This window comes from Temnothorax americanus, unplaced genomic scaffold, assembly GCF_048541705.1.
Source record: "Temnothorax americanus isolate GAGA-0224 unplaced genomic scaffold, ASM4854170v1 Scaffold29, whole genome shotgun sequence".
Taxonomy (NCBI): domain Eukaryota; kingdom Metazoa; phylum Arthropoda; class Insecta; order Hymenoptera; family Formicidae; genus Temnothorax; species Temnothorax americanus.
The window spans coordinates 2,226,837-2,247,431 of NW_027509432.1; the positions used below are offsets into that span (position 1 = coordinate 2,226,837).

Below are 20,595 nucleotides of genomic sequence, written 5' to 3' on the forward strand. Positions count from 1 at the left end.
AGATACGATGCCACGGCGACGCGCCATTGAATGATGTGACATTGAGGACCGATCGCGTCACGGGGCGCTCTTCAGCGTCACGTGGAAATTGATAAGATTGATAAGCCGCCGCGCGTTTCACGCGCGTTGCACGTTGCGCGCGTGCAATGTCGGGGAAGCGCGCGGACTGGTAACGCAATATCTTTCCTCGCGCTTTTCCTGGAGAATGCGGCACGGCTCGATATAGTTGGTTTATTTAAACCTCCGTCCGTTGTTTACGCGTGCGCCATATCCGGCGCGAGGTGCATCTGGTAGCCTGCGGTGCTATCCGGAACTGCGCCTACACCGCGGAACACCCATCATGTTCCCACATTTCTCGCGAGCCGCGAGTATATAGACGCGCGAAAGCGTTCGCGGTAGTGGAACGAGGACTCTCGACTATTGTTTAATTGTAATGGTTAATTGCACGGGAAGTATCGCGACCTGCGTTCCCCGGTTGCGTCGCGATTAAATTGGACTTTCAAAAGGAGAAAGTGCCTGTGATCTTATCGGAAGTTATCCTTTTCGGGAACGGCTGGAAATACGCGTAACTCCGATGGAGATTTCGCGAGATAGAGAGAATCGCGAACGCGTCGAAAATTAAATGATCGAGAGAATTCAGTTTTGTGTTATTAAAATATTTTTCAGCTGTTCCAGTTACGTAAAGAATCTGAAACGACTTTAGAGACGCCTCGTTTATGGGTATCGTTAATGAGCCGTCGCGTCGCGTCGCCTTGTCTTTACAAACCGGTGCGTTTCGCGGCCACTGCGCTATCTACGTCGTGGACCCCTACTCGTCGCCGGTCGCCGTCGGCGGCGACGGCGGCGGCGGCGGTAAGAAAAGCGGAGTCGGAAAGGCACGCGTGGAGGCAACTCTCGGGAACGTCGTAGTACCGACTGGCCAATAGCCGGTCGTGCCGTGCTCACGCCATGCACGACCCACGACGTCGGCGCCGTCGTGTGAATCCATTCTCCTTTCTTTCGGACGCCGAGCCAACGTTTTCGATCCGTCGACGCGCGCGACGACGCTCTGTTGACTTTCCCCAGCTTTGCGCCGCGAAAGAAACCGGCGCGGCGTAATTAGCGCGCGAAGGAAGGAGGTGGGTGGGTCGCGGAGTACCTAGATTCGGATCAATCGGACGTTTAAAATTAACTCCGGGCTACTGTCGTGGGTGGAAGTCCGAGTTGGAACTTCGCTGCTTCGTCATTTGATTCTCGTCGATTTCAATTAATTAAAAAACTACATAATATAAATATATATATATATACATATATGTAATAAAATGCGCATTTTTTTATTTTTTTTCTGATCTTGTTTAAAAAATTACGTTTTTCGATCGCAAATTTGAACGAGGTTTCACTTAGTTAGAGAAATGTTATTGTACTTAGAGAAGAGGAGAAGCAGGAGAAAATTGGATTAAGATAAGGAGGACTGATAATCCCAAGGATTAAGCCTCGTGTTGCATCGTGTCTTGCAATCTTGGTCCGGAACACCTGTTCCTTATTTCGTATCCGTGTTTTTTCTCTTTCTGCCATCTGTTAAAGACTAGAAACTTGTTCTTCGCGTTTTCTATATAGAAAACTAAAAGAAAGAATCGCGCGTAGAGCGATGTGATTTGTGTGTCGAGAAACAATTGTCTATAATATCAATGTAACAATATCAATAAATAAAAATATATCGCTCATTCGCTACAACGACATAACTAAAAAATTGTCATTGAATTGGTTGTAATAGAATGGTGAGAATTCAATACACTTGATAGAGGAGCTATAATGTATTGCTTAGATACTTTTGTTCCTCGAATCTACAATCAGCTATTACGTCAAAATCGCATTTTACAAATAATATTACAAAATTTTAATGATTCAAAACATTCAAACTTATATTCTGGAAAACTTTGTTTTTTGAGTTATGTCATTGTTGCAGCAAATGGGCGATATTAATACATTTCAGCGGTAAATTTAAGTGCAATGCGACATAAAATTGAAATACGATCGAGCCATAGTCCATGCGACGTCTCGGTCTCATTGATCAAGTGAAACATTGCAATTTCTAGTTCCCAATTTAATAATTAAATTACTAAAAAAAATTTAATAAATCTAAAATTTATTAAATTAAAATCTCAGATTTATTAAATGTCGTTAATAATTAAAGTATTAAATTCGAGAATGAGAGAAATTGTTATGTTTCACCTGGACCAATGAGACTCGGACGTCGCATTGGCTACGTTCGAGTGCATTTCAATTTTATGTCGCATTGCGCTCCTATCGTCGTCGTCCTGACGACGCGTAGTGGACACGCGCGACCCAGGGGACCCCGGGACGATGATGAAAAGGAGAGAAAACGGCAATGCCATAAAAGTTATTTATAACGGCGACGCGCGGCTTTCGCGATCGACCAACGAACGACGGCGCATTGCCGTGACTTCTTCTTCTTCTGGTTATTGGCACGAGCGATTTCCTTCTCCGGTATGCAACGGCCATTATTCGATTCGTTCGTAAACTTGCAAACTCGCAAACTCGTAAACTCGTAAGACTTCAAACTCGAGAATGTGTAAGTGTATGTGTGTATGTATAATTGGACGTGTATGTCCGCGGTGTCTCGAACTCGGTAATGCCGTAGGTGCGTTTATAGGCCCAAGGAATTGCACGAATATCACTTCCCCCTGCGGCCGCATTGCCGTGACGTTTCTCTCTCGCAATCGAGAAGCGTGATGATATACGCATGGATCAAACTGATTAAAGAAACCGGCGAAACGTGAAAAGCCGTCGCACATGAATATGCATATCGACCGTTTTTCGTGCGCTAGTCGCGTTATAGTCGCGTGCACCAGTTACGCGACGTGACTGTCGCACGAAGGCGCGGTTGCTGGTTTTTTTTTTCCACGTGCCCATTAAAAGTCGCGATAAAGAGAAAATTAAGTCCACGGTATACAATTGTATATGTTATACGCTTTATTATACGATTTATTAGACGATCTACTTTATCATACGATTCTCGAGTGGACGATAAAGTGATCAGCGTCGCAAACGACTCGAGAGCAGATCGTTCGAGTGCGTTCAAAATAAATACCGTCGCTTCGGAAACTCGTGGCGGCGATTGCTCGGATTATTGAAGTTATCTTCGCGGTTTATCGATTTCGCGCCCAATATAACGTTGGACCTCGACGAAGTTCTAGGCGACGAGATGTTTCCTCGGTATAACTTCCGTACTCTTCGATCGGAAACGCGAAAACAATTCGCGAATGATCTGCCCTTCGATCGTCGTTGTATTAACTGATCATCGTCGTCCGATGATCGGAAGAGCGTCATGATTCTGGTAAAGTCACGGAGAGGCGTCGCGCTCTTCATACACGATAATGCGCGTTTGCATGCGCAATCTTTGCATCGATCGATTGATTGTTCGGGTGAATCATCGGGGGATTAAGCTTTATCCTATAGCAATGACGAAGTGCTTTCTGCGATCGTAAACATCACCTTCTGACACCGACACGACGAACAATGGCACGTGGAAGCGTGCGTATTTTAAATAGATCGAGCAATGCCGTCTCGAAAATACTCCGAGACGCGGGCGACACATCAGAATGCAGAGGAAGTTACCCGGGGATGCATGAGGTGGTACCAAACTTTGATATATAGAATACAGTTAAGACGATCGTATAAAAGAATGTCTTGATTATGGTATCGTTTACATACTGAACTATGTGGATTCACTGCACTTTTATGGATATCGATTTACTGTAAAATAATGCAAATTTTCACACTGAATTAAACAAGAATGTGCGGCTTCTTTGGTAAATTAAAGATGCATTTATTTCTGTTTACACGCTTACATTTTTCCTTAGCCTCTATCAATATTTTTCATTATAATCAGTGATCTCAAATTATGTATTTTTCAATATTGGAATGCAAAGTATAGTAAGATATAAAAAAAATTACTTTTATAATGCCAATGAAGCAAAAAGAAAGTGCTGAACAAACGTCGATTAATTTTTCTGGCGTTTAAATTAATGTCTGTCTCGATGTCCGTTGATATTTAATTGATGTAAGTTGATGATTTATCGATCGCGGAATATTCCTTTCCGCGCGAATCGTAATTCGGATCGACGAGCCGAGCGAAATGCAAATTGCTATTGTGTCTAAATATAGAGACGGCCGCGTGGTTACCGTTGTTAAGAAGATTGGGCTTATCTATTGGGCGGTATAGCCGGACGTTGTCTCGTATATTAATGAACTGTATCGCGACCGGCAGTTTCTCGAGTTCGCCCGTCGTCGTTCGCTTCGACAGAGAGGCAAGAAGATAATATAATACAAAGCGTAACTTTGTGCGCGTCAGATTTGATTCAAGAACACATCAGCATTGAACCTTCTTGTCTCGATACTCGATTCCCGTTAGCGGCTTGTTTTTCCTTGAGCGATAGGCAGATAATTATGCTGCAATTACTCGATTATGTATCGAGTAATACCGCGGAAAGAGAGTAAACACGAAGACGCGCGCGCGCGCGCTTCGGGAAGCCTCCGCGACCGATGTACGGATATGTAACGCACGTGCTCCCGTGCTATAAGAGGCACCGGGAGGCGCCGTTTTCAACAGACGCTCCGCGCGAATCGTGTGACTCACAAGTTTATCTTTGCGCGTTCTTGCTCTGTCGTATTAAATCGATGACCCAGTTCGAAACAGGGACCGGAGTCTCTCGTTCCAAGAGGGAAATGGCATCAAAAATTCAAATCTCGATATACGGACGCCTGCTCCGAGTTCCTCGCATCACGCGTCCTTCTTTCCTCCCTCCCTTTCCTCTTTACCACCGTCAATTCGCACCTTCTCCCGAGCAATCGTCTTCCATTGTTTACAACCGGCGTTCGCGACGTTTATGCGCACTCGCGATATACTGCGCATATCAGAGATCCGGTATACCACAACGTAACGTATAGATATACGTGTGTGCGACGCTGGCGGAACGCCAAAGGTCATCCTTGAGCATTCACTTTTTCCATGCGACGCGACGCGATCGCCATTCATAGAAACAGAGTGCCCCCGCACGATATTCCTCCTCGCTTTTTCTCACCCATCTCCGTCGATCTTCCCCTCCGATGTATTTCCGGAATGATTGATTCGGAATCTGGTCTTGTTCTGCCGCGCGAGACGATTATAATCGCGAAATGTTTCCTCTATTAAGATCATTCTTAATAAGGCGTACTTTGTTATGCTTCGCAGGAGGGCGAGCTTCTGGAGAAGAACACCGATTGGATCTACGAGTGGAGCTCTCGACCGGACCAGGTGCCTCCAAAGTACGGCAAATGAGACTCTTGATTTGACGCTAAGCGGTTTAGCATTAAAGGACCTTCGATGCGAGACAAAAATGATTTATGTTTCTTTTGATTATTACATTTAATTAGTTTTTTTCTTATTAGAGCCAAATGTATCAACCATAGAAAAATATCTACGTATATTGCTACACATTATCGCAGTTTGTGAAGGATTAATTCGGATTAAAAACACTTTTCTTTCATATCGAAATATTAACATTCGCGAATGAGATTCTTACACGTGTCTAATTGCCTTGATCGTACTTCAGAGACTGGAAGTTCAAACACCCGTTGGGCAGTAAGAGAAAAACGTATAGCATCCGCACCGCGAAGGTTGGCAAGAACGGATTGTTTTCCAAGGAGGTCATTTACACTCTATTCTTCACGAATCTTTTGTCTCTGCTTATTGGGACCGGTCTAGGGTGAGATATCATTTATAACGTTCAAAATGTAACATTAACTTAATTTTTTTATCCCTGAAATATTACTCACTAATTTCGAATGTGTATTATTTCGAAGAAAGTTCTAAATCGAGTATTCACGATCATTATTAATCTCATTGTGTACTATATCCTATTATTATTGCACCATTATTATTAGTATTAATCAAACTGCATTAATTTTGATTGGCAGTCAATTTTAGATACCCTATAACTAGAGTCCTTCTAATCAGAGTATGGCCATACGGTAGCAATTGGTTCGTCATTTCTTGGCAAAAGCAAGAGGAACAGAAAGAGAGAGAACTATAAGAGAGAAAGAGAAAGCGATATGAATGTACATCCTTCTCTCTCGCAGAATTTTGCCAGAACTGTCAAGTTGGTCAGACTCTGATTAGAGAGGGACTCTATAACATAGGATTTTTATAATATAATATTTGCACTTGTGTTTTACTCTCTTGGCTATTTGGTAATGTAAATTCATTTCGTTACAGCGTTTTGCTCACCAGGCGGGGCTTGATAATGTCCCGTGTCGCCATTGAATGAAGAGCACGACTCCGGGTGTGTCGGCATCAGGATTGTCACGGTTGAATCTGCGCGGAGTGGAGGGCTAGAGACGCAAGAAAGACTGAACAAGCCGGTGGGCGATCGAGCCTAAAAACAGTTACACGCAGCACATAATTCGATTGTCCCGATTTATAATATTAGCACTTTGTATTATATATTAGCACTTTACCCCAAACCCTTTACTGTACGGTGTACTTCTCAGAAATTGCGTATGCCAGATATAAATAATACGCATCATATGCTTAGGAAAAGGGAAAGCTAAGAAAAAAAGGGCAGAAAGGAGGCAGATGAAAGGAATAATCTATCATATATAACTTAGAGTTGTTGAAAGGAACTGGAAAATGAACGAAACATGTCCATTTTATACCGTTTCTAATGCGTTTCTATTTGCAATAGTTTTTAGGCATAGCTTGAATAGTATTTATCAGAAACTAATTATTGTTAGAACGGAAAGAAAGGAAGTGTGAGACTGATAGAGAGAGAAAGTGTGAGAGAGAAAGAGAGAGAAAGAGAGAGTGTTTGTTGTACGGGCGTGTGTCGGTGAGGAAAGATTTATCGATGGAAAAGGATCAGGATTGATCGATAAGAACTATCCCGAAAACGCTGCACAACTCGTCCTGTTTATACGAGTTATAGGAATCTTGTTGTATTGCGTACGTGCGAGTTTTAACGTGATTCGTTATGGTTAACGAGGAGGAAATGTATGCCGCGTCCAGTAAATTCGAAACAGAATGCGATTAAATATTAAATAGTAAGGCGATGTCGACCGATTATTCCTTTTTTAATGATCGCGACGATTGTGATGATCGTCATCTCGGTGGTGATTTAAGGGATAACAGTAGAGTTCCTACGAAGGAAGTACCGATGCTGATGCCCACAGTCTCGACGCCGACTACGGGCGGTAGCCGGAAGGAGGGACCACAAGAGCGAGCAGACTTGTTTGCGAACGGCGAGAAATCTTTTTTGGGGTGGCGCTTTTGTACGATGTCTTAATCTGCGGTTTTGTAATTTCCTTGTAATAAATTCACATACGAATTCACACGCAAACAAATGTGTTTTGTCGTCTACATCTTCGATTTAAAGCGGACGGCCCGGCCGTGACGAGACCGTCGAATATATTTCTGCGGTTTCGGTATACGCGAGATCTCGAGGAAGCAAACGAAAGAAGTCGAATCTTTCGAAGAGCTTGCAACAGTCTTTTCCCGATCTTAACAATATCGGGAAAAGAAAATTTATAAAATAAAATTTTGTCTTTCGTATAAAAGATTATTATTCGTTAAATCTTTTGATTTCAAAGCTTATGAATTTTTTCTGCCGACGAAACTCTTAATGCTCCGTGATTATCGGCTCCGGCTGTATCTGTGCCCATATGTTACAGAAACGATATTTTTTTATCTTGCGTGTGCTTTCGAGAAGGCTCAAATTCGTGTGTAAAACGTTTCGCGGATGCATGATACGTATGCCACTCTTTTCCAGCAACAGGAATTTGATTCTTGTGAACGCTCTCGCGCTCACGATTTTGTACTTTACGAGGAGGAAAATTGTAAGAATCACTAGTTTATCAGAAATATGCACAAGCGATATCGCGACATAATTTCTTGAGTTTCGAGTTTAGAAATGAATATCAATTGAATGTGACAGATTAAAAACACGTCACTTGTGTCAGTGATTTAGATAAGTCGTATTCGTACAAGATAAAATTAAATGCACGTTAGAAACTTGAATCGTAAATCTTTCGTTATTCGAAAATCAGCGGCACGACCTCCCCCGTCAATTTTGTGTGGATCAACTGATTTTCTTTCTGTATTCTTAGTTAAGTCGCGTTATTTAATTTGCAGTGATAATGTTTGACGTATTTTTTCATAATAATTAATAAGCAATTATTTTGTAATATGTATGTATGTATGTCATATGCATAATAATAATCGTATTATGTATGTAGTAGTGACGTTGGTGACTTCTTAGCGTTGTCGGGCACTCGATTCTTTTTCGATCGACGTCTTTTCAAAGTTTGCTACTACCCTTTGGTGAAACTTGAAATTTTAATTATGGGTGATTTATACACAAACTTTTTATGAAATAAAGGGTTTTGTAAATTCATACTTACGACGACGTATTTAATTTCTATAAATATTTTGCACATAAAATTTGCGCGCGCGCGCAAAGCTATTTTTATTTTTTTTCTATATGCGAAACCATAAACGTAAAAAATTATATCTAAAATGACGGAAATTGAACTCTAGACAATTTCAGCGCTGTAAATAGAACAAAAAGATGGGATTAACCTATCCATCTCACAATTATCCAAGATATTGAGATAATGTTGAAAGTGAGAGAATGCACCAAACGAACTTCTCTATATCGGACAATGAGTCGATTGACGAGGCGCACGACAGCAATGTAAAGGTCTTCGTGCGAATTCTACCGCTCGAGAGACCGTGCGATTCTTGTGCGAAGATCAGTACGGACGGTAAGGTGAGATCAATGTAAATCTCTTTTTCGTTAAACCGAGACATCGCGAGACATCCTGAGAAGAGTAGCCGAGAAGAGATATCTCGTTTTACGCTGGCGTTACAAAACTTACGCTTGAAATTTACTTTCTCGTTGCTATATTATTATTACTTGAGATGTTTAGTGATTTATTTGTATTTCGTCAATTAACAACATTATGTATGTCGCTATTTAGACGATATACGTGAGATGCTTGCAAGATATGCGACGAGACGAACGGTCGACATGTCCCGTTTATTGGGCTTTCCGCGTTGATGGGATATTTCACGAGACGTTCCAGGATAAAGTGTATCGCACCGCTGCGAAAGATCTCGTAGAAAAGTACTGATCGATATTTAAAGACTCAGCGATGGCAATATTCCATTCTGTGTCAGCGATATAATTAATTAACTTGAAATATTGTTACGATATTAGTAAATTAATTTGCACTAATTTAATGTTGCTAACTGTGTAGCAAAATTATTAAATTAATTTCTAAAAATACATTTAGCGTCTGCCACACATGGCGAATATTATATTGATAGTATATGCAGAAAATACAATAATAAGAATTTATTAAGTTAAACATTGACAGCAAAAGAGATGTAAAATTTTTTTAATTGTAATTAAAACATTTTATTTTCTTTATTAAGGATTGGCATGTTTTGCCAAGAAGTATACAATTATATATTAATTGATAACAACCATATTATAATTAATGATATGGTCGATATCGCTGATAAGATATGGATGTCACGTAACATCTATAAAAATAACCAAACATGTATAATATACGCAATAGGAAAATAATTTAAGAGTTTTAGACGGCGTAAATTGCGTACTGATCGGTTACGGGCAAACCGGATCCGGAAAGAGTTTCACGATCGGCGGTCTAAAAAATAATTGGGAAGTACGTATCTCGCATCATCTTATTCAGGCTTAATCGTTTAATCAATTATTTTGATCGCTTCACTCGTTGACTTATAGCACAGAGGAATAGTCCCGCGACTCTTATCCGACATATTTACGGAGAAGGCGAATCGAAGAAAAATCAGCGACATACGCTATCGTTTAAGTTTCGTCGAGCTGAAAGGTAAAAGCGTAATTGATCTCCTCACTCGAAAACGAAGGACCTTTAACGTCAATGAGCGCGGTGTCTTTAAGGTACCGTGATATGGAAATTCTGTAATTCGTTTTTTTCCCCGCAGAAGCTTATATTTATACAAATAATATTTATTAAATCTTCGGATAGCATTCTCAATTTCACATCGCAAAATAATGACGTTGAGTTAAAAAATAGTTATTTTTACGATTTCCTCGAAATTTTATATTTATTTAGAGCGTCAAATCAGCTTTTTGCTAAATTAACATAGTTACAATTTCAGAATGTAACTGTAGTGGATGCAGAGAATGTGGAGGAGACTCTGAGAAAAATACTCGAAGGAGAAGCCAGGAGATCGATTGTGAAAGGCACAATGTATCCAGTATCACATTTGGGTGTTGCTGTGATCACTATCCACGTTTCAAACGCGAGCCTGATAAAATCGCAAGCTGTCGTAGCGACAGCAAAAGTAATAATAAATTCGATATCTTTAAAAATAAATCTTGAAAATTCCCGTATTTTAAATATTCTTGCACGATAATTTTGAGATTACTAGGAAGAACTTTTTGTACTTTTTTAAAATTAAGATATTAATGCGTCTAGAATGTTATATGTTTAAACATTTTAAATGGATATAACATATTTAAATATAGAACCATTATTTGACATGTATAAATACAATTTGCAATTATATTTAAAATATTTGGAATAAAATATTCGCGATAAATTAGACTAGATTTTCAAAAAGATTGTCTTGATTGAGAGACACCTCGAAAGAAAAATTACGAATTTGTTTTTACGGATCGATGTTAGATACATATCGTAGAGATGGCTGGAACTGGTACGGTGGGAAAATCGAGCTGCTGGAAAACAGCAGTCGATTTAGGTATGGCGAATTTAATGAAAATACAGCTGGAACAATATTTCCTGCATCTTAGGAAACTCAGTATGTGCACATACAGCTTTGTTCGCTCATGTAATTTGCTGAAGCTACTGAAAGACGATCTCACTGTCACATCCGTCATTCGGTAATCATATAATAAATATATAAATCTGAAATTAAAATAGCACATATTTTCTCACTTTAATCCAGACTACATTTATCTTTTTTCCAAATAATAAATATAAACTCCTCACTTTTTAATATATACAATTAAAATTTCAATGTTTTCTATTAAATTTCTCACTTGATCTAAAATTACATATTTATATATATAACATTTCGCTTGAGTATAATTAAAAGACGGATTTTTTATGCGTTAGTTTTGTATCTCGCATCACGAGGGAAGATCTCGACGTCACTTTGTCGACCATGCGACTGACCGCTAAAATCGCAAAACTGAAACCGATCAGGACAATGCGGCACATTCAGCCCCGGACAGAGCTGATCGTGCAACAGCTACGGGAACAAGTAAACGCATTGAAGAAGGAGCTGGAGTTGAACGATATGTTTTTACATCAGGAGGCATTGCCGAACATCTCGAAATCCAGGCTCGAGCAAATCAGTCGAGACGTCATGAACTTTCTGCAGGGTTTTATTTCGGAATTAACGCTCTTCAACGTTACCCAGGCGCGAGTATTGGTGAACGTCGTCAAACAATTATACGACAAGTTCGTTTTCTTGATATTTTAATCAGATTTTTGATTCAAACTTGCGTGTTTTAATTAATTTTAACAATTATTTAAAATTAACTGTAGAATGTGTATTTTTTTGCAATTATTCCGTGTATTTGTGACATATAATATGATTCTTTCCATCGCATGTTTTTCGCAATTAGCAAACGATAAAAAGAAATTAATATAATAATCGTGAATACGTTATAAAATTTTACGATAGAAGATTTCTGGATTTCTCCGATTATTTTAGATTGCGCGCGAAAGAAATCGAAGCGGAAAAGTTGAAAGAAGCGTACAACAACGTGATAACTATGCTGTCGCAATCAGATGCTGCTTTGACCTCATCGTCATTAATTTAACTATGTCATGATTATGTTATTAATTTTATCGATGTAATTTGCAATCGTACCGGGTCTATATACGTTTTATTAATATTCTCTTCACTTTTACGTTTTACGCTGCTTCTTACTTATGTTAATACAGATGAGATTGAAGGTCAAATAAAATTATTTATTTACTTATACGTATTGCATTGTTAATCATTAGTATTATTATTTATTGAATTATAGCTGAATATTGCAGAGATTAAATAATGATTTGAAAAAATCATTTACCAAGAAAGAATTTTAATATAAAAAATATCAACATCGGCAGAAAACCGATATGTAACTCATGTGTAAAAAAAAGAACAGGGATTTTAAATAAATATTTTATCTGGCATTACGCGCACCAATCGTGGGAACAAATATGCAACTGATGTTACAATATTTTAAACGAGATTGATAATTTCGAAGATAGATTTCGGAAAATCGGTCTTTGGACGGACAAACTTTCGAATATTTCAAAAGAAAGAAAGCATTGCCGTTACTTTCTTCAGCCGCGAGTGTCGCCTATTACGATTTTCGAGCGGGTAGGTATATAAACACAGCTTAAATACAGACATTTGTGATTGATCGGGACGACCGCGACCTGACGATTCCTGAAGCGATCAATCCGTCGTCGTCTCGCTGTCACGATCGTCTCGTTCCAGGTTCCTGCTTGACAGCCTGTGCGTGCATCCTCGATCACTATTTCACATTTCTTTACATCTCAGAAGCACTCATGTGTCGCGTGTGTTTTATGTACGTGCGTTATGAGGCGAAGATCTCGATTGTACAATCGCACCGAATTTATTATCTTCTGGAAAGGTTTGTTCTCTACCGCCGTGTGCTCGTTCGATGTTTACATTGTCTCGATCAAATCAACCTTGTTTTATAATTTGAAATATTCCACACGTAAATTAATTGGTTATATAATGTAAAAGACATTTGCAGAATCATGATTATGGCTGCGGTCCACTTGACGCTACAAATGCTTCGGAGCATTCCTCTTCTCTTTTCTTTCAATGAAGAAAGAAGGAAAAGAAGAACGCGCCAAAGCATTTGTAGCGTCAAGTGTGTGGGCCGCAGTCTATATTATATAAATTTTATTTTCATAAACAAGAACTGCCAGATTTAATTTAATTAACATTTAATTACATGTGAAATATCAAATATTTATCCAGACGTATTTACACATCTTTTTTTTCCGTTAGCATTTTTTCTTTCTTTATTGAAACATGTATGAATACTAAAGAAACTTTACGAGATAACAACTCTGTTTTAATTAAGTTTTATTAAATTAAGTAAGTTACGTCATTAAATTTTTATTAAAAGTATTTCAATTTCATCGATCTTTGAGAGAGAAACTCGGTATATTTTATATAAATCGCATATGCTAGATATACCATAAAGTGACATATATATTTTATTCAAGGATTTTGACACTCTTAGAAATGGAAGTGTATCGAGCTGATAAAATTATAAAGAATAATAAGCGCAAAATTATAAAGAACAAAAAGCGTTGCGTGAGTATCATTACAAACAGCAATGTGACTGAAGTAATGAACAATTAAAAAATGCCTGCAAACATTTATAACAATTTTTTTATGTTATCCGGATTAGTTACTCTACCAAGCGAAGGATGTTGCATATTTTCTAAACGAAGGTCAGATTTATCTGGATATGGCGAGTATTTTGCACGAACGCAATCAGAATATATCCACAATGTTTGCGATTATGTTAAAAGCTATGGATATTTACTCAAAGGTGAGAGATAACACCTCCCTCCCTCTTTCGTGTAAAAAAATAGAAAATGAAAAGACAAAATTCTGAAAGCTATTGCCATTATATCTGTGAATCATGAACACTTCCACACTCCAATGGTATTTTACAAATTGCATGCCTTTAAGAAATATAACTCTAATCCGTGTATTTTGCATGAATAAGCAAACACTATTGTACAAATAATTATTCTCTAGCGAAGCTACAGTTGTGAATACTCGAGTTGTTGGTATATCATCGAGAATTTTCTTCGTCTAATAGTTACAATGGCATTTTATATCACATTGTGTAGCTGAAGGTGCACCTACGAGATAGCAATATTGAATCTGAGGATTGGGTGATCGATGAGGAATTGAGCAGCGAGGAGGAAGATTCCGATGACGACGACGACGACGACGGAAATCGTAGGGACGTACTACCTGTCGGCGTCGGGTTTGAGGAGGAGATGTTAGAATTCGACGAGCAATTTGACATTACTAAGATTTGCCTTTGTTGTATGAGCGAGATATACTATCGCGAGTTCTTGCTGGCGAACATTGAATCGCTGATTACGCGAATCAAGAGCTTGTGCGTCGCGTTCACCGGGAGCAACTCGGCATTGTACGTCATGTTGCATCTAACGCTGAGGGATTATTGCGAGAGGGTGAGATTGTTTTTGCACGGTAACACGAGGCTCGCAGAATCGCGGCGGGAGAGATTACCGCGAGGTGACCGTCGCAAGTACGATCTCCTGGAGCAATTGCTGGAACGTGTTAGAAAGGTACATTCCCTAATCTACGAGTTGTTACGAGTTGTCTGAATTCTGAATTAAGCGAAATTAAGTTAAATTCAGTTATGATTAACTGAGAAATAACTTATTGGCTGCTTCTTTAATATAATTGGCTCTTGTCTTTGGTTCTTTTCTCCGGATCTAATTGTAGAAATTAATCGTAATAAAGTATCATTGAGCTCTTTTGAGCTGCTTTTTCCGCTGAACGTTGCCATTCTGATTTCCTCACAAACGCCGCGAGTAGAACCGCTGATTTTTAATAAAATAACTTCTTATCGAGACGCGTGTCTTTTTTTCAAATTGATTTGTTTGATTTATTCTTTAGAAAGAAAACTTCTCTAGAAACGAGTGTTTTTCTGATAAATGCGAATATTTGAATATCTAAAGTTACTAAATGTGAATGTAATTTGGTGTTTGCAGCTTTTTAATGTGTATTTTTTTTTATGTTTGTACTAGGAGCAGGAACATGTTGCAAGATACGCGGACATAAAAGAAAATGGAAAATTCAACAATTAATGGCATTATTTATTATATAATATATTTCGTAAAAAAATAGGAGAAAATATAAGATTTATAAAAATATAAGATTTATGGAATATATACGTAGCGCTAAATTATATTTATAATATTGTTTCATATTTATTATAATGTCGTTTATATTTATTATAATGTTTTTTGTAATACATGATTTTTATATAAGCATGAAAATATATACGTTAATTAATTTTTCATTATTTAACTTTCATTATTAACTATTCATCGTTGGGCCCACGCCGTTTTTACTTCCAATACTTTTATTTATGAGGCGAATCTATTGTCGAACCATATTTATTGCCCGAGATTTGATATCGTGCGTTTCGCTCAAACATCAGACGGAAACGAGTCTTTCTCGCCGAATATTTCTTACTATGACCTTCGGATAGCTAAACATCAAGTGATGAAGTTTAAATATACGTAAATATGTAAGTTAGGTTTGAGATCGCGCTTTAAACGACACACAAGAAGATTATTAACTTCGTCGCGCTGTCACGATCGTTTAAACCCTGGTCTCTTTGAAAAGTCTGTTGTACATTTTGACACGTGTATACATTCGTACGAACAATTGGCTATTTCGCGTTTCTTCGGCTCAAGAAAGGGCATGAAGTCATGGTTCAAGTTTTATGCTCGCGGCTGAACCCAGCGATCGAGGTTGAACGATCGCGCAGACTTTATGCCGATCTGAAAAGGTTTGTGATTACTATTCAATATTGAAACTTGCTTGTCGCTGTGGTAAATAAATCGCGTGACGTTATTTGGGTTAGGTCTTAATATAATTCGCAACAATATTTTATATGTAATTAATGAAAATATTGGTTGTTTGTTTTATTCAAGCATATTGACGATTCTAGAGATAGAACAATCTCAGGAATACAAAACTGAGAAAAATAAGAATCTTCATGTGAGTATCATTGCAAATAGCAATATAACAAATAGTAGTCTGTGGTATATTCAATTACATTTAACAGTGCGCATTTTACGTTAGTTGCCAGACAAAATAAATTTTGACCGTTTTCTACGTGAGGGTACAATATATCTGAGCATGGTAAATAATTTGATCAATTGGGCCACGCCAAATAGCAATAAGAACGTGATTTTGCGAAAGATTTTGAACGATTTCGGAAGGGTGAGTCATCAGAATTCAAAATTGTTTACAGCCTCTACGAATGATGAACGGTTTAGAAAAAGAGAAAAATTTTTTAAAATTATTTTTCTTTAAAATTACACATTTGTATAAACACGAGAATTATATTTAAATGATTTTTTTTTGCAACTTGATGAAGAAGTATATGTAACTGCATTTCTGTATATTGATTTTGTGAATTTATAATTAATATAGTTATAGTTACAATTAGTTTCCAATGCTATTTTAATAGCAATATTAATTAGAAAAATACTACAGCTGTAATATTTCTCTTCCCGGAAACCAAAAGCTATTGTACGAATAGTTTACCTTAAAAATTACGGTTGCAATATTTTTTGCAATACATGGTGATACCACTTTCTTTCTTTCCTTGAACACATAAATTCTTGGCGACATTTAATTTAATATAGCGCTTTGTTTTATCCCTTGCATAGGTACAATTTCAGTATAAAAGGATGTTACGTATGCGTAAGATACTTCTTGACGGAACAGTAAATAACGGCATTCGGGAAGATATCATTTTTTCTATGGAAAATGGCGTGATTCAAGAGACGGACGAGCTCAGAACCGACACGACCGCAGACATTTACGACGTAGATGAGGACGAAGTAATTCACTTTTACGATTGGCAAAGTCAGAAAAAGATACGCAAAGCTTTGCTGAGGATGATCAACCCGCTAGTCGATAAGATTTACCATGTATTCAACAACAGGTATTCGATGCTGTATTCCATACTGATGAAGTATTGCAGGAGAGCGACGCAATTTTTGCGCAGCAATAGAAGAATGCTGAAATCGAGCAAGCTTCGTCGAAGACAGGGGCAGAATTCGTGTTGCAAATATCATTTCTTAAAACAATTAATTGTCAGCTGTAATCGTGCCCTATCGTCAAAGTAAGGACTAATAACATCTTGAGAAACAATTATATATATTTATATATAATTGTGACGGATTTATTTGGATTTATTCGTATGCGTTGATACTACTTATTTTCGTTAAAGCAACAATTTTTTCAAATATTTTCGTTCAAATTACTTTGTACAATTCATTATCAATTTTATAGAGAAGTAATTTTTGTGCACAACATACATGTAAATATAAATAAAAAACGGAATAAAATATTGTGCGTACGAATGCAACATAATTTTGCGTTGTACTTATATCTTTGACATGTACTAAATTTTTTTATTCTTTACTACTCTCCTCCCCCCCCAAAAAAGAAGACACAATAAAAAATATTCCCAAAAATATTCTATTAAAAATAAAAGGGTTTAAAAATTATAGTTTCTTTGCGCCGCTCGAGAATGAGTATCCATCATAAGGACGTCAAACAGCATCATTGCTTGCTACAAATGGCGCAATTTCTGAATAATGCAATTAATGGTTCCAAAGAGTACCAAAACTTCAAACAGCGCATATACCGTTCCGTGTTATCTGCAGTCTTACGTAACATTAAAAATTATTTAACGTTCACCGTATCTCATGAGCGACAGTATCTTTCCGCAGCTCAAATAGGCTCAAACGAGGCTTCGCGTTCACCATCCATCGTCACGATGGCGAACGAATCCGGCTGTTCTGACAACGCAGAGAATTACGTTCCGCAACAATTGACCAGTGAGGATAAAAAATATGCAGCAGCATGTTTGAACGAGACCGACGAGACTAGAGAGAACGCCATCGTGGAGATCAGACGTTGGATCGAAGACGAATTGTGCATACGAATCGGTAAAATGACAGTAGCAAAATGACAGCGGTCTTACGTGCGAGTTGAAACACTAATCGGTGAAATTTAAATTACGGCTTACTCTATTTACGCAGCAATTACTTTCAATGTACATATAACGTTACATATGATGTTTATCTCGTTGATTACTCCTTGATTGTGTAGTAAAAAAAAAACCGAAAAATAGAGTATCAAATATTGTATATGACTTTTAACGAAAAGAAAATTGAAAATGATCTGAAAGGTTCGACATATAGTATAAGTAATAAATAATAAAAAATAACTAGATTAAAGATCTATATGACAAAGTTCATTATCGTTATTATATTTTCTATAATTATATTTTCTAAGCCAAATGAAATTTTTGTTTAAACCTTTTATTAATCAAAAAAGGAAAGTGTGTATATACATTTAGATATAAGAAATGTGTTCTTAAAATTATAGCACTGCTTTAGTTGTAGTATTTTATTTGAAGGGAATCTTTAATCTGTACACAGATGACTTTCTTATTCTGCGATTTTTGAGAGTATGCAAGTTTAATCTTGAGAAAACTAAAGTCAGGATACGAAACTATTATAAGCAGCGATCCCATTTACCAGAATGGTACAGGAATAGAGATCCGTTTCAACCGGAACTGCAGGAAATGATTGATATGGGGTAACGAACATTATTTTGGAGTATATATTCATAGAATTTTGTTTTTTTTAAATCTGCTTTGTTTATTTCGGATAAATAGCAGAACAGTAGAACACTTCACAAATGGCTACTTAAATTTTAATAACAACTTGTGTAAAATTAGAGATACATTTTTGGTAACTTCTCTTTGTTCATATTATATTCTAAGAACAATTTATAAAAAAATTTAGAAATACTAGATGCATTATTAAAATTAAAATAAATTTTGATTTTTTCGAAGGATTCTGAAATATTTTATTCATTTTTAGAATATGTTTGCCCCTGCGGAAGCCAGATAGTCAAGGAAGATTGGTAATTATGATGCGCGGCACTCTGCATGATCCGAGAAGACACCAAATGTCGGACATAGTTAAGGTAAAATATTGAAATAATATAATGCTCGAACGATTTATGGCCAATTGTCGTCGCGATGAAGTATTTTTAATTATCAATCATCATTTCTTCTATGGGCGATCTTTTTAGATGTCTACGATAGCGATAGAAGTGGCAATGAAGTACTATCCCGCAGCATCGGTGTACGGTTGCGCATTGTTAATAGACGTGGCCAATCCAACCATACGACACATTCTTCAATTTCGACCCTATATATTAATGAATATAGTCCACACGTGGCAAAGCTGTTATCCTATGAGATACCAGAAAATTAAAATATTCAATGCCCCCGTATTTTTCGATGTTATTGCGAGAATTCTCAAGTCTTTCATGACCGAAAAGATAAAAAACAGATTTCACATGTATTCACATACGCTTGATTGTTTCGAAGATATTCCCGCTGAGATTTTGCCCGTCGAATATGGCGGCACTGGTGATACAATGCAGGAATTAACGGGTAATTATAATAAATTAAGGGAAATAAATGTGGCGCTCTTATAGTGGACGATATAAATGTTATCAAACAAGTATTGTCGAGAAGAAGAAATAATTTTTTTTTTAATTCAGTTAAGACGAGCAATTGCGCGCGTGTAGGTGATAATCGTTAAATGCCAAGAGTTCATCGTAATCTAAAATATATGTATAAAGCACTTGTTTATATATAGATTTGCGTAATCATTAAATTCCATGTATGCAATATAACATATATTTTTGCAGAATTTTGGAAGAAATACATTGAAGAAAATTGCAGCTGGCTTAAGCATGATGATGAGAATAGCAGAATCGAATAACATTTCGGAGCAGATAGCTTTAAAATCGAAAGAAAATATTTGTTTTTTGCGCACACTTCAATGCATTTGCTATCGAACTAATTATACATCGTGATGATTAATTTATCGTTAATATGATACTAGAAATCATATGAATTTTAAAGCGCATGCCTGTCAATTTTCTTTATTATTAGTTGCTCGTTGCGAATCAAAATGCGCTTCTAATTTGCATAGTATGTATATAATATCAAACGCGATTACTATCGTCTAGACGTCTAGACGGTAAAGTCACTGAAATGACGGCATCAGTTATTAATAAAGATAAAATGTTACTCGTTGCAGAAACTAGTTAATTTTTTTATGCGACAAGCATTAAAGTATCGCGTGCGATTTCTTTATCAGGAAAGATTTACCGCTGATTTGTATAAAGGTCTAATAATAGTAGAATATGTACGATATAATTTTGTAGCACATTTAATTTCATTTTACCAAATAAAGGTGTTTATACCAGGCTGTAAGTAAATTTTTTTTTCACCGCAGAAAGTAAATTGTTCTTCTTCTCTTTCGTTACGCAAGCGATCCTTGCCGTTAGTGTGATGCAGAAGAGCGGATGTGTTCGAAGGTTTGATTCATAAAAATTTTTTATATTCTTAAATTATGTGAATAATAATATTAAGAAGAGAAACTCGTTCCCTGCTCGCTTATAACTTACAAATTATTTTTTAAAATTGCTTTATTGTTTTAACTATAAACATCAGGTTTCTTAATTTATTTGTTTTATATTTGCAACTAGAAAGCAATGATATAACTATAATCGTTTAATACAATTTCAGCACATATGCATTTTACTTAAGAGCAGATTAAAAGCGTAATGTAAAGAATATAGAATTTAACATTTTTTCGCGA

General features: G+C 37.1%; 4 protein-coding genes across 6 annotated transcripts in view; all 4 read left to right on the forward strand.

Annotated features, from left to right (window-relative positions):
- Bnip3 (BCL2 interacting protein 3) overlaps window positions 1–8,431 on the forward strand; it is a 31,414-nt gene extending 22,983 nt beyond the window's left edge. For both annotated transcript variants that reach the window (XM_077410565.1, XM_077410564.1), the window contains exons 4-6: window positions 5,234–5,307; window positions 5,595–5,747; window positions 6,257–8,431. In XM_077410565.1, coding sequence (XP_077266691.1) covers window positions 5,234–5,307; window positions 5,595–5,747; window positions 6,257–6,308 — 279 coding nt within the window. In that variant the 3' untranslated portion in view covers window positions 6,309–8,431. The remainder of the gene's footprint in view (window positions 1–5,233; window positions 5,308–5,594; window positions 5,748–6,256) is intronic.
- A 235-nt stretch (window positions 8,432–8,666) lies between these two features.
- LOC143899926 (kinesin-like protein KIF9) lies at window positions 8,667–11,189 on the forward strand. The gene is made up of 5 exons (XM_077410731.1): window positions 8,667–8,804; window positions 9,622–9,729; window positions 9,807–9,983; window positions 10,205–10,390; window positions 10,735–11,189. Exons 1-5 carry the CDS (start codon window positions 8,667–8,669, stop codon window positions 10,951–10,953), a joined length of 828 nt encoding a protein of 275 aa, XP_077266857.1. The 3' UTR covers window positions 10,954–11,189.
- A 1,283-nt stretch (window positions 11,190–12,472) lies between these two features.
- Window positions 12,473–14,986, forward strand: LOC143899854 (uncharacterized). Its single transcript, XM_077410563.1, has 5 exons — window positions 12,473–12,725; window positions 13,333–13,423; window positions 13,521–13,664; window positions 13,972–14,439; window positions 14,905–14,986. Exons 1-5 carry the CDS (start codon window positions 12,640–12,642, stop codon window positions 14,962–14,964), a joined length of 849 nt encoding a protein of 282 aa, XP_077266689.1. The 5' UTR covers window positions 12,473–12,639; the 3' UTR covers window positions 14,965–14,986.
- A 319-nt stretch (window positions 14,987–15,305) lies between these two features.
- LOC143899852 (retinol-binding protein pinta-like) lies at window positions 15,306–20,200 on the forward strand. Of its 2 annotated transcripts, none has more exons than XR_013257621.1 (5): window positions 15,306–15,674; window positions 15,820–15,886; window positions 15,971–16,111; window positions 16,564–17,853; window positions 18,327–18,456. XR_013257621.1 is itself a non-coding variant. In XM_077410561.1 (5 exons), the coding sequence occupies exons 1-5, from the start codon at window positions 17,682–17,684 to the stop codon at window positions 19,708–19,710; spliced, it is 879 nt and encodes a 292-aa protein (XP_077266687.1). In that variant the 5' UTR covers window positions 17,603–17,681; the 3' UTR covers window positions 19,711–20,200. The 2 variants fall into 2 exon arrangements, 1 of the variants encoding a protein (XP_077266687.1); XM_077410561.1 differs by lacking the exons at window positions 15,306–15,674; window positions 15,820–15,886; window positions 15,971–16,111 and adding exons at window positions 18,796–18,901; window positions 19,010–19,376; window positions 19,637–20,200 and having other exon boundaries at window positions 17,603–17,853; window positions 18,349–18,508.
- The last annotated feature ends 395 nt before the right edge of the window (window positions 20,201–20,595 follow it).